The sequence below is a fragment of the Odocoileus virginianus genome, chromosome 32 (genome assembly GCF_023699985.2).
Source record: "Odocoileus virginianus isolate 20LAN1187 ecotype Illinois chromosome 32, Ovbor_1.2, whole genome shotgun sequence".
Taxonomy (NCBI): Eukaryota; Metazoa; Chordata; class Mammalia; order Artiodactyla; family Cervidae; genus Odocoileus; species Odocoileus virginianus.
This window is the reverse complement of record NC_069705.1, coordinates 10,579,357-10,592,976: the sequence shown is the minus strand read 5'-3', so window position 1 is coordinate 10,592,976 and position 13,620 is coordinate 10,579,357. Positions and strand designations below refer to the sequence as shown.

The 13,620-nt window shown below is 36.4% G+C and overlaps 1 protein-coding gene across 1 annotated transcript in view; it reads left to right on the top strand.

The window, feature by feature from the left end:
* Positions 1–13,620, top strand: part of ADAM9 (ADAM metallopeptidase domain 9) — a 92,883-nt gene that overhangs the window by 61,592 nt on the left and 17,671 nt on the right. The window contains exon 16 of the mRNA XM_020876267.2: positions 6,791–6,974. Coding sequence (XP_020731926.2) covers positions 6,791–6,974 — 184 coding nt within the window. The remainder of the gene's footprint in view (positions 1–6,790; positions 6,975–13,620) is intronic.

Here is a 13,620-nt window from a genome sequence, read left to right as displayed (position 1 = left end):
TATGCTGCTAAACCCCTATATAAAGGTACCTGCAGAATTAATTCAGAACTTCATAATTTTCTTCTGGCTCTATATAATTTTTAAGTAATTAATTAGAAAATGTTTTTACATGTAAATCCATGGCTAATTCATTTCAATGTATGACAAAAACCACTGCAATGATGTAAAGTAATTAGCCTCCAACTAATAAAAATAAATGGAAAAAAAAAAAAGAAAACGTTTTTGTTTCTATAACATTTGCACATCGTGAAAAATAATATTGCAAAGTTATAAACAAGAGAAAAGTTATCATGATCTCTCTTTCTATATATGTCCACTAATTTCAGTGTATGTACATCTTCCTTTATTTTGCTTCTTGCACTGTACACGCACACACTAACGTTAATTTTACAGAATTGGAGTTGGTCTCTAATACTGTGCTTTCCAGATACACGGATAGATAAATGTAGGTATCTAAACATATAAATCATTCTGAATGGAGCTCTTCTGGTGGATTTGAGGGCAGGAAATTCCTGCCACCTGAGGTTCACCCAGAGGCTTTGACCATGAAGCCATGGGGCTCTAGAGAATAAACTCACTAGACTGTATTATACCTGTTGCAGTGCTAACATTCTGTATCAATTATTTTGTTTTTTGTAATATTCATATTTTTATTCTAAAAATGGTTGTAAAAAGCCAAAAAAATTAAATACATAATGCTGTGCTTCTCTTCTACCCACTTCACCTCCTACTCTGTTAGTTAATAACCAAGCAACTGAGGTAAAACTGCTCATGAAGAAGAAATAGCAACCATGTCATCCATGTTCCTAAATCTAACAGAGTATCTTTAGGTCTTCAAGCTTCTGGACCTTTCAGTAGCATTCATCTATGTTGTCCATTTTCTCCTTGAAGAAGCCCCTTTCCTTGGCTTTTGTGTGGAATGCTCTTCTAGTATTTTTCTCTGTTTCTGGATGCTTCTTTAATGTATTTATTTGTAGGCTCATCTTTCTCTACTGAGCCATTAAATGTTGAGAAATACTTCCACTCTACTGATCTGGCCCTCTGCCACAGGCCCTTGGCATGTGCTATTCCTTCTGCTTAGTTTGCCCTTCTGTCTCTGCCAGATCTCATTTTAACTAATTCCTCTAAGATAGAAGAATAGCAAGGAGAGATAAGAAAGCCTTCCTCAGCGATCAATGCAAAGAAATAGAGGAAAACAGTAGAATGGGAAAGACTAGAGATCTCTTCAAGAAAATTAGGGATACCAAGGGAACATTTCATGCAAAGATGGTCTCAATAAAGGACAGAAATGGTAGGGACCTAACAGAAGCAGAAGATATTAAGAAGAGGTAGCAAGAATACACAGAACTGTACAAAAAAGATCTTCACAATCCACATAATCACGATTGTGTGATCACTCAGCTAGAGCCAGACATCCTGGAATGTGAAGTCAAGTGGGCCTTAGGAAGCATCACTACAAACAAAGCTAGTGGCAGTGATGGAATTCCAGTTGAGCTATTTCAAATCCTGAAAGACAGTGCTGTGAAAGTGCTGCACTCAATATGCCAGCAAATTTGGAAAACTCAGCAGTGGCCACAGGACTGGGAAAATCAGTTTGCATTCCAATCCTTAAGAAAGGCAATGCCAAACAATGCTCAAACTACCACACAATTGTACTCATCTCACACGCTAGTAAAGTAATGCTTAAAATTCTCTAAGCCAGGCTTTAGCAATATGTGAACCGTGAACTTCCAGATGTTCAAGCTGGATTTAGAAAGGCAGAGGAACCAGAGATCAAATTGCCAACATCCACTGGATTATCGAAAAAGCAAAAGAGTTCCAGAAAAACGTCTATTTCTGCTTTATTGACTACGCCAAAGCTTTTGGCTGTGTGGATCACAATAAACTGTGGAAAAATTCTGAAGGAGATAGGAATACTAGATCATCTGACCTGCCTCTTGAGAAACCTGTATGCAGGCCAGGAAGCAGCAGTTAGAACTGGACATGGAACAACAGACTGGTTCCAAATAGGACAAGGATTATGTCAAGGCTGTATATTGTCACCCTACTTATTTAACTTATATGCAGAGTACATCATGAGAAACGCTGGGCTGGAGGAAACACAAGCTGGAATTAAGATTGCTGGGAGAAATATCAATAACCTCAGATATGCAGATGACACCACCCTTATGGCAGAAAGTGAAGAAGAACTAAAGAGCCTCTTGATGAAAGTGAAAAAGGAGAGTGAAAAGGTTGGCTTGAAAACTCAACATTCAGAAAATTAACATCATGGCATCCAGTCCCATCACTTCATGGGAAACAGTGGCTGACTATTTTTCTGGGCTCCAAAATCACTGCAGATGGTGACTGTAGCCATGAAATTAAAAGACGCTTACTCCTTGGAAGGCAAGTTATGACCAACCTAGACAGGATATTAAAAAGCAGAGACATTACTTTGCCAACAAAGGTCTGTCTAGTCAAGGCTATGATTTTCCCAGTGGTCATATATGGATGTGAGAGTTGGACTATAAAGAAAGCTGAGAGCCGAAGAATTGATGCTTTTGAAGTGTGTTGTTGGAGAAGACTCTTGAGAGTCCCTTGGAGTGCAAGGAGATCCAACCAGTCCATCCTAGAGGAGATCAGTCCTGGGTGTTCATTGGAAGGCCTGATGCTGAAGCTGAAACTCCAATCCTTTGGCCACTTGATGCGAAGAGCTGACTCATTTGAAAAGTCCCTGGTGCTGGGAAAGATTGAGGGCAGGAGAAGGGGATGACAGAGGATGAGATGGTTAGATGGCATCACTGACTCAATGGACATGGTTTTGGGTGGACTCTGGGAGTTGGTGATGGACAGGGAGGCCTGGCGTGCTGCAGTTCATGGGATCGCAAAGAGTCGGACACGACTGAGTGACTGAACTGAACTGAACTAAGCCTTCCTCAGCTTCCTTCACAGGATCGGATGTCCCTCTTACAGAGTTGCCTAATGCCATGTGCTTAAAAAAAAATGTTAGTCAATTTATGTTGTTCTAATTCTTTACAAATTAATTATTCATAGAAGCTATTTCATAGAGTATTTACAATATATCTTTCTTGATACAGAAAACAGAGTAGGTTGAAAGTAGTTAGAAAAACAAGAAAGTATTTCAAAAGAGGGTATATGACTATCTTGAGTAGTCTCAAAACTTGTTCTAGCACTCTTTCTGGGGAATTTTTTTGTATATTTAAATTGCATGGGAAGGCTTTATTGCCTTACTATTGCCTTAGCAAGAACAATCATTTAAAAATGATACTGCCTTAGTATAAGATAGATGCTGTAATAGGTAATTTTCTAGATAAAGGGAAAGTCAGATACAAACCCTGTCATAAGCACAGCACTTTCAAGATTCTTTTATGACGTTTAAGAAAAACCAAGGAAGACTCTTCCCTGCATTTTGGGGAGTTTGATCCATCTTGACTAACATAATTAGGCTAAATCAAAATGAGAAAAGTAGCAATTTGAAAGTTGAAGGAAGTGTGACCAGCTTAAAAAGTTGCATGCTTCTTTTTCATTGAATTTGATATATTTTGTTTTCCTTATTCTTCATTTCATAGTATTTTCTCAGTTACATTGTGATTTCTCCTTTGACTCATGAGTTATTGAAAATGTATTGCTAATTTCCAAGTATTTGGAAGTATTCTGGTTTTCTGTTTGTTTTTGGTTTCTAATTTAATTACATTGAAAACATACTTGTGTGATTTCAGTTCCTTTCAATTTGTTGGGATGTGAATTACTGTCCAGTGTATGGCCTGTTTTGGTGACTGTTCCATGTCAATTAAAAAGCAAAGTATTCTGCTGCTGTTGGATATATTGTTCCATAAATGTCAAGTTAATTAATTGTCATATTCAAATCTTCTATATTTTGGGTGTATGTGCATATTTATCTGTTTCCCCTTCAGTTTCTGAGAGGGATATGTGTAGATCTCCACCTATGATTATGAAGTTGTCTACTTCTTTTAGTTCTGTAAATTCTTCTTGTATGTGTTTTAAAGTGTGTTCTTTGGTGCTTATCTTATTAGGTGCATACACATTTAGGATTGTTATATGTCTTCTGAAGGAACTGAATCTTTTATTATTACCAAAGTCTCTACTTTGGAATTTTTTTTTTTTGGCAGTATTTGTCACATAAACATTTCATTTGCTTATATGACTATTTGCCTGAAGCAGTTTTTCTATTGGTGCTTGCAAGATAATATTTAAATGAATATAACAGTAAGCATCTCTTAGCTTTATTGGCTGTTTGCATTTCTTATTTTGTGAATTGCATATTTGCATCATTGCTATTATTTTTCTGTTGAAGTTGCTATCCTTTTAATGATTTGTGATCGATTTTTAAAAATATATTAAGAGTATTTATTTATTTTTTTTAATTTATTTTTTATTGAAGGATAATTGCTTTACAGAATTTTGTTGTTTTCTATCAAACCTCAACATGAATCAGCCATTTTCTTTTAACTCTAATATGTCACCAAGACTATACATTAGACATTGAGTACGTTTTAGAAAAATGAATTTTGGTAGGTTCCAATAGATGCTAACTGAGATCTGTTTTATTATATGCTTTGTTGTAGAGGTTTTCATAACTAACTGTAACTAACTATGTGACATTGGGGCTTCCCTGGTGGCTCAGATGGTGAAGAATATGCCTCCAATGCAGGAGACCGGGTTTGATCCCTGGGTTGGGAAGATCCCCTGAAGAAGGGCATGGCAACCCACTCCTTTATTCTTGCCTGGAGATTTCAATGGTCTGAGAAGCCTGGCAGGCTACATAGTTTATAGGGTTGCAAAGAGTTGGGCTTGACTGAAGCAACTTAGCATGCATGCTTACATGTGACATAGGCATCATTATTTAGCTCTTGTTTTTCAGATGAAGAAACTGAACTTCAGAAAGTTTAAGCACTTTTCTCAGGTTGCCTCATAAGTAAATGGTGACTTAGGAATGAATATAGGGACTTCTGTGGTGGTCCAGTGGTTAAAACTCTCTGCTCTCAATGCAGGGGGCCTGGGTTCAATCCTTGGTCAGGGAACTAGATACCGCATACCAGAATTAAAGATCCCAAGTGCTGCAACTGAGACCTGGTGCAGCCAAATAAATAAATTAATTAATTAAAAAAAAGGAATAAATGTCAAGTTGGGGCAAAAGAACTTAACTCTTAAGTGCAGGATGGAAGGAAGAGCAGGCTTAATAGCAGCATGTGCAAAAATCAAATAGAGGTTTTAGCTAAGGATACATTCAAGGGCATCAGTAATATAATGTAGTTTCCACAAGAGCTACTGTCATCCTGGGCTTCATAGAAGTATAATATCTCAGTGAAGTAAATGACAGTACATCTTGTTCTTTGCTAATCAGACTGTAACTGAAGTTTCCTGTTCCACTCCGAGCACTGTGCTTCAGTAGGTAGTGAGACAAACTGGAACATACTTAAGAGGGGAGCTTCCTTGTTGTATGAGAAATAATTGTAGAATATTGCCCTGGTGAAGTAAGTCATTCGGACCTGCATGACAATTGTCCTAAAAGGTTGCCATGTAGAGGAAAGAAAAGATATTATCTGTGTGGTCTCATGTCGACCATCTGGGACCAATGAGGAAAAGTTATAGAAAGATGTTAACTTAGGAAGTAAAATAATGTTATGATAGTGTGAGAGTATTTAGGAGGTGATGAATTAGAGGAATTGAAAAACCATATCCTACAATGACTTGGTCGTGATATTATAGGAGAGATTTAATAGGGTAGGTGCTTAGATCAAAAGACAAGCAATTAAAAAGGAAATTTCTGTGCAGCATCTTAAGAGCTGACGTTAGGGATACTTAATGTATCATGAAGAGATATAGGAAGAACATTAACTCGCACACCCTTGGTAATAGGAATTGTAGTCAGGGAGGTCTTTGTAGAGTTCTTGTACTGAATTTGAACTATGGTGTTGGAGAAGACTCTTGAGAGTCCTTTGGACTGCAAGGAGATCCAACCAGTCCATCCTAAAGGAGATCAGTCCTGGATGTTCATTGGAAGGACTGATGCTGAAGCTGAAACTACAATACTTTGGCCACCTCTTGCGAAGAGTTGACTCATTGGAAAAGACCCTGATGCTGGGAGGGATTGGGGGCAGGAGGAGAAGGGGACGACAGAGGATGAGATGGTTGGATGGCATCACTGACTTGATGGGCATGGGTTTGGGTGGACTCCGGGAGTTGGTGATGGACAGGGAGGCTTGGCGTGCTGCGATTCATGGGGTCTCAAAGAGTCAGACACGACTGAGCAATTGAACTGAACTGAATACTGAATTAGTGAATTAATGGACTAATGAATTGAGTCTTTCAGTAAGTAGGTTAGCCAAGCGAAGAGTAATGGAGTTCCTTCAAGCTTGTTTAACATTACAAAATCTGACTTCTCTTTATTATAACTCAATAAAAAGACACCATTGAATTTCGGTATAGTTCTGTTATTTTCTATGTAAAAGCATTTATAGAATTATATCACATTTAAAATCAACTTTATTAGACTTTTTTGAGCCCTAAGCAGATAGTGAAGAGGGATTCTTAGGTGTCGGCATCAGCGCCCCTGGTACCCTAGAATTTGCGTCTTTACACGCACTTAACCTCTTCTCTTTGCCATAGTTAAAGAGAGCTACTTTGATCTCTGTTGCTGTCACACACTTTCTCTGTTGAGATTCCCTTCATTTAAATAGAAATAAACTCTCTGTAGAAAAATATATAATTTTTCTTTTGTATCTACACCAGATGCATTGTAGTTTGCATTATTTCTCTTTCTTTCCAGGAATGCTTTGTGTGGAAAGCTTCAATGTGAGAATGTACAACAACTGCCTGTATTCGGAGTTGTGCCTGCTATCATTCAGACTCCTGGAAAAGGCACCAAATGCTGGGGTGTGGACTTCCAGCTTGGATCCGATGTTCCAGATCCTGGCATGGTGAATGAAGGCACCAGATGTGATGTTGGAAAGGTAATAAAAATGTTTTTTTAAACAAAGTAAAAATTTAAGAAATAAAAAAATATCATTATACAAAGCGAGTGGTTCTTTTCTGGTTATAAAAGAAATCTCTACTCATTGTGGAGATTTGGAAAAACAGAAAGCCACCAAGAATAAAATTAAGAATGGCTATACCTCCTGATGATTTACAGCCATATAAAGCTTTCTTTTCATTTAAAATTTTTATTGGAATATAGTTGATTTACAGTGTTGTGTTAGTTTCATATAATGCTTTCTTTAACTACAAAAATGATCAGTTTTTATAATGGTCACTGAGTTGGAATATTCATTATCTGCATCTAATTTGGTAGTTGCCACATTTTCATTAAAGAACCTTCTGTATCCATAAAAAGAAGCTGTAATTCTGTTATTCTGATTTCTTCCTTAGAGTCATGTATTATAACCTGTTGTTTCTATGTTGTAATATATTGGGCACCTACCCCACCCCCCTTTCAATGTACTGTAGTTTATTACCCAGGGTACTACTTGCTGGGACATTTAGGGAACTTTCAGGAGTGTGTGTGTGTGTGTGTGTGTGTGTGTGTGTGTGTACATGTGTACGTGTGTGTACATGCGTATGTGACTGTACTAGAAGTGTTGTAATGCTTGTCCTCCCCATGCTTCCTGCCTGCTTCTCTGACCACAGCTGTTTGGATCAGACATGAGCCAGGAGTTAGCTGCTGAGTTACTACCAGTGGTTCTGGATGAGATGAGCTAGGCCTAATTCCATTTGTGGGGTTAATACATAAGTAAAGAAAGGCAGTTAAGAGTAGAGCTGAAACTGAGAAGTCTCTGAGAGATGCCATAATGTAGGACTAGAAGGGTGATAGCAAGCTTAAGGTATATAGGAGAGATCTAAGGGTGCAGGATTGTTGAACAAGTTGAAGAAACCAACTCATAGGAGAACAGAGGAGGAAAGAGCGAACACAATTGACTGATTATGGGACCATGGGACACATGAAGAAGACAGAGGGACCCTTAGGTTGCCTCAGTTTCTACCAAGTTTTCAGTTCCCATTCTGTTGTCCCTCATTCTTAGACCCTTGTGTTTTTGTGTCTGCCTTTGCCATGGGCTTCCTTTGTGGCTCAGCTGATAAAGAATCTGCCTGCAATGCAGGAGACCTGGCTTTGGTCCCTGGGTTGGGAAGATCCCCTGGAGAAGGGAAAGGCTACCCACTCGAGTATTCTGGCCTAGAGAATTCCGTGGACTATAGCCCATGGGGTCGCAAAGAGTTGGACATGACTGAGTGACTTTCACTTTGCTGTGCCATTAACTCAGCTGCTGAGTTAAATGTTGAGGTAAAGGACTTTCTAAGAAATTTTACAACATCCTGGTTGTTTTCTGAGGTTAAAGGCTACCCTAATGGGGAAATATGTTTAAGTTTTTTTTTTTCATTTATTTTTATTAGTTGAAGGCTAATTACTTTACAATATTGTTTAAGGTTTTATATATAGTTTTGCCAAGTTTCTCTTTAGAAAAGTTTTTCCCTGTTTACTTTCTGAGCAGTTTCCAATAGTAAGTGTTTCAATTCTCTATATTGTAATCAGGATTAGGTACTATTATTTTTAAACTTTCATTGGTCATTTTCTTTTTATTTTGCTCTTTCTTGACTACTAGTGACATTAAATTTTTTAGTCTCCATATATTTATTCCTTTTTTTGTGATTTGCTTGTTAATATTCTTTGCTCATTTAAAAAAATGGTGTGTTTTTCTTATCAGTTTTTAAAGAGCTGTAACTTATGTCATATAAAACTTAATGTAATACATTTTTAAAATTTATTTGCCCAGTTTATTACTTGCCTCTTTTTTTTTGATTTTAGCATTTTTTTCCATGTTTACTTTTTATATAAACAAATCTATTAATCTTTTCCTTTAAGAAAGGAAAAGTAAAGAAGGTCCGACTTTACTTTCAAATTTTAAATACTTTTCTTAGTATAGTATCAGAGTATTATTTTCTAGGACATTTAAAAATTTTTAAATACTTCTGATTAGTCCAGTTTGAGTGTATAGTATGAGGTTGGCATTCTTTTTTTCTTTTTATCATTTTATTCATTCAGAGATGATGACTGTATGCTGACTTCTAATGTTACTTTTTTTAAGAATGATTTGTTATTTGCCTACACCTCAAGTATAATCTTTTAATTTGAAATCTTATTTAAATTGCTTATTAAATTTTTATATATACTTGGGCTTGATTTCTGCTTTTTCACATCATGTCCACTGATTGGTCTGACTTCTCATATGTCAGTATTGACTTTTAGTTTTTATCAGTTTTATAATGTATTTTTAATATTTGGTTGTATAAATGCCCCTTCATTCTTTTTTCATAGTTTTCTTCACTATTAATATTCATTTATTATTACAGATAAACTTGAGATCATTTTGTCAAGGTGCCAAAAAAAATTAAAAATAAAAGCACTTTGGAATTTTGGTTGGGATCAAATCAGATTTATAAATTTGTAATGGGAAAAAAGTGACATCTTTACATTATTTAGTCTTCTAATAGAAGAACATGGTATGTCTCTCAATTTCTTGGGGGTTGTGTTTTAAAGCTTTAGTTATAAAGCTCCTTTTCATTTTTTTGTTATTCCTAGGTAATTTATATTTTCATTGCTATTATGAATAACACAGATTTATCTTATTATGTTTTCTAATTTGTTATGTTACATTTTTAATTTGTTTTTATTGGTAAGAGAAGCTATTTTGTTTATGTTTTATTGGCTATTATTGATAGTCAGAAAAATATGTTCACTTGTGTATATTTACTTTGTCACCAGCCATACGCTTAGTGTTACAAATTTTTATTATTGTATTAGAATTTTTTAGGTAAGCTGTTATCTGTAAATGATAGAAAGTTGATTTCCTTTCTGATACTTACAATTTGAATTTTTTTCCTGTGTAATTGCAATGAATTTTTTTCCTGTGTAATTGCAATGGTAAAACTTGCAGGATAATTTTAAATAATAATTATGATAGCGTACTTTGTCTTATTGCTAACCTGACTGGGAATGCATGCAGTCTTTCAGGGTTATATGTGATTTTGACTGTTGGCTTGGGATAGATAGTGTTTTTCATTTAATGGAGAATCCTTTTAATTGTAATCAGTAAGAAGAAAAGAACAAATAGTTTTAAAATTTTATAAGTATTTTCCAATAGCTGTTTAAATAATCACTACATATTTTCCTTTGACTTGTTCATGTACTGAGTTACGTTGATAAATTCCTTGACATCAAATTGTCTTTACAACCCTGGAGCAAACACTGGTAATGTAGATAGTATAGTGAATATACTATCATATTTCTGAAGCTGTCCACTTACGCTTTTTTAACGGATGAAAATTTACTCTGTGGATTTTAGTCAGTATTCTTAAATTTCACAGAAACTCAGTGAAGACTGAATTAAATCATAGCAGGAAATTTACTGACTCAAACCACAGAATCAAATTTGGAGCTTTGGAACCCAGAACCTCAGATAATGTTCCTGTGGTTCTTTTACTGTATCTTTCATCTTTGTTTTCCATTGTTGTCCCCCTGCTACCTCCCCTGCAGCCAAGCCCAGCTTTATTAAAATACAATTGATATGTAACATTGTGTAAGTTTGAGCTGTACAATGTAATGATTTGATATATATTGTGAAATAATTAGCACAGTAAGGTTAGTTAACACATCTATCACTTCACATACATTTTTTTTTGGGTGAGAACATTTTGAGATTTACTCTTACCAACTTGCCAGAATATAATACAGTATTGCTGACTGTAATCACCATGCTGATATTAGATCTCCAGAACTTATTCATCTTATAATTGAAAGTTTGTACCTTTTGACCAACATCTCTCCATTTCTCCCATTCCCTGGCAACCACCCTTCCATTCTCTGAGTTCAGTTTTTTAAAAAATTCCATATATAAGTGAGATCATATGGAATTTATTTTTCTCCATCAGCTTATTTCTCTTAGTCTGAATGCCCTGAAGATCCATCCATATTGTTGCAAATGGCAGGACTGGTTGTTCAGGAGTGTGTTGTTTAATTTTCAGTTTTGTGAATTTTCCAGTTTTCCACTAGTTATACTACTGTGGTCGAAAAAGAAACCAGATAGGATTTCGATCTTCTTAAGTCTTGCTTTGTGGCCCAGCATATGGTTTATTACATGGAATGTTCTGTGTGTGCTTAAGAAAAATATATATTCTGCTGCTATTGCATGAAATGCTCTGTATGTATCTTTTGGTCTATTTTGGTCTATAGTGTTCTTCAGGTCTTCTGCTTCCTTATTACATTTCTGTATGCATCATCCATCCAGTATTGAAACGGAAGTTCCCTATACTGTTATTGTATTGCTGTCTATTTCTCCCTTGAATTCTGTTATTATTTGCATTAAATATTAGATGCTCCAATATAGGGTGCATAAATACTTGTAATTGTTATATACTCTTGATGAATTGACCCCTTTATCAGTATATAGTAACCTTTGTCTCTAGTGATTGATTTTGTCTGAAAGTGTATTATATGTGATATAACTGTTACTACTCCTGTTCTCTTTTGGTTACTATTTGCATGGAATATCTTTTTCCATCTCTTTACTTTCAACTGGTACATATCCTTAAAGTTAAAGTGAATCTCCTGTGGGCAACATATTGTTAGATCTTTTTTCTTTTTTTAAAAAATACATTCAATCACTTTGTGTCTTTTGTTTTAGGAATTTAGTTCATTTATGTTTAAAGTAACTATTGATAGGTAAAGACTTATTTAACTGTCATTTTGTTAAATGTTTGTTGCCTGTTTTGTAGTTTTTTTGTTCCTCCCTTTCTATTTTGTGACACATTTTATTGTAGTGCATGCTTTAATTCCTTTCTCTTTATCTTTTGTGCATCTACTATAAGTTTTGTTTTCCTTTTATTGGAACTTTATTAGTTTCCTTTGGTGATGTCATATTTGCTTGATTTTTCCATGTAGCCTTGCATTGGTGTCTGTGTATTTGAAGGGGGTAAACACCTCTTCCAGTCTTTACAGAAAGGTTTCAGCTGGTAAAGACCTCTTGTCTGTTTTGTGTGCAGATGGGATTATCTCTGGAATCTTAGTCTGCCTTGTTTGGAGCTGGTTTCAGATCTGTCTCTAGATATGCAGTAGGACCTATGGTTGATGAACTTTTTATCAGGAATTTGGTAGGGTATGGGTGCTAACTGGTCCCTGGGTATATTGAACTGCCCCTTTCAGAAGGTAGCCCCAAGACATGGTCCACAGTTGGGTCCTGAAACAGCAGGCCTATTACCAATTGCATGGATGGATGGAGCTCCTATCAGGTACCTAAGAAGGCTACTGTCTGTTCACTAATTGGGTCCCTGGATGGGCAGGACTGGTTTGTGGACTGTGATTGAAATGTACTGGAATGAAATCCCAGGAGCTGTTTCACATTTTGCAGCCAAAACTGAAGTCTGTAGACCTGGTTCTTGAGGCATGGATGTTGGATGTGTGTCCCCAGCGAGGTACTTGGATGTGCTGGGCTGCTTCCTGACCTCGGCTTGAGGGGCTGGAACTGAGTGTAGGAACAGTTCAGGATCTCATGAAGTACAGGCGTGACTGTCTCCCCTCTGTTGTCTATTCATACAAGGGAACTGATCTTATTGGACCAGGGTTTCACCATCATGACCTCAACACACCCTAATTACATACCTTCAGATGTCACCACACATGGATTAGGGCTTCAGCATAGGTGTTTTGAGGGGAACCCAAACATTGAGTGTAACAGTCACTAGAATGGACTTTAGTTAATAGAAGTAGAAAAATACCCATCCTTGTCTCATGCCCATGTAGCTTTTGCTGTTGAGTTGTGCCTTGTGCTCAGTGGGCTAAAGTGTGGTTTACCTCAACATGTGTACAGCTTGGTTGTTTTTGGTTTGAATATAATAGAGAAATAATTGGTCAAGGTTCTCCAGAGAAACAAAACCATTAGGTTGTGTGTGTGTGTGTGCGCGTGTGTGTGTATAAAGTTCTTTAAAAAATAAGGCATTAGCTTACACGATTAATAAAGATAATAATCCCAAGATCTGCAGTGGGCAAGTTGGAGACCCAGAACACCTGATGGTGTACTTCCTGCTCAAAGGTTAGCGAGTTTGAGTCCCAGAAAGAGTTACGGTTCAGTCTGAGTCCAGAGGCAAGGAAAAAAAAACAACAACCAGTGTCCCGGTTAGAAGGCAGGCAGCAGGAGAAATTCTCTTATTTGGAGGAAGGTGAGCCTTTTAGTTTTATTCATGCCATTAACTAATTGGACAAGACCAACATAAGGAGGGTAACCTGCTTTACATTTGATCAACTTAGGTGTTAATCACATCCAAAAATGTCCCACAGAAACATCTAGAATAATATTTGATCAAATATCTAGGCACCCTGTGAGCCAGTCAAGTTGATGCATGAAATTAACATCACAGGTCCACATCTTGTTAGCTTGGGGTCCTTATGCATCTCCTTAAATTATATATAATCTTCAACATGATAACAGTCTTTGAAATAATCTTGAAGACAATAGCATGGTCATAATTTTGCATAACATGGTGGAGCTGTGTACAAATATTGTTATCTTGTGTGTAACCAAAAATGCACTGAATCCTACCTTGAGGAGAAGA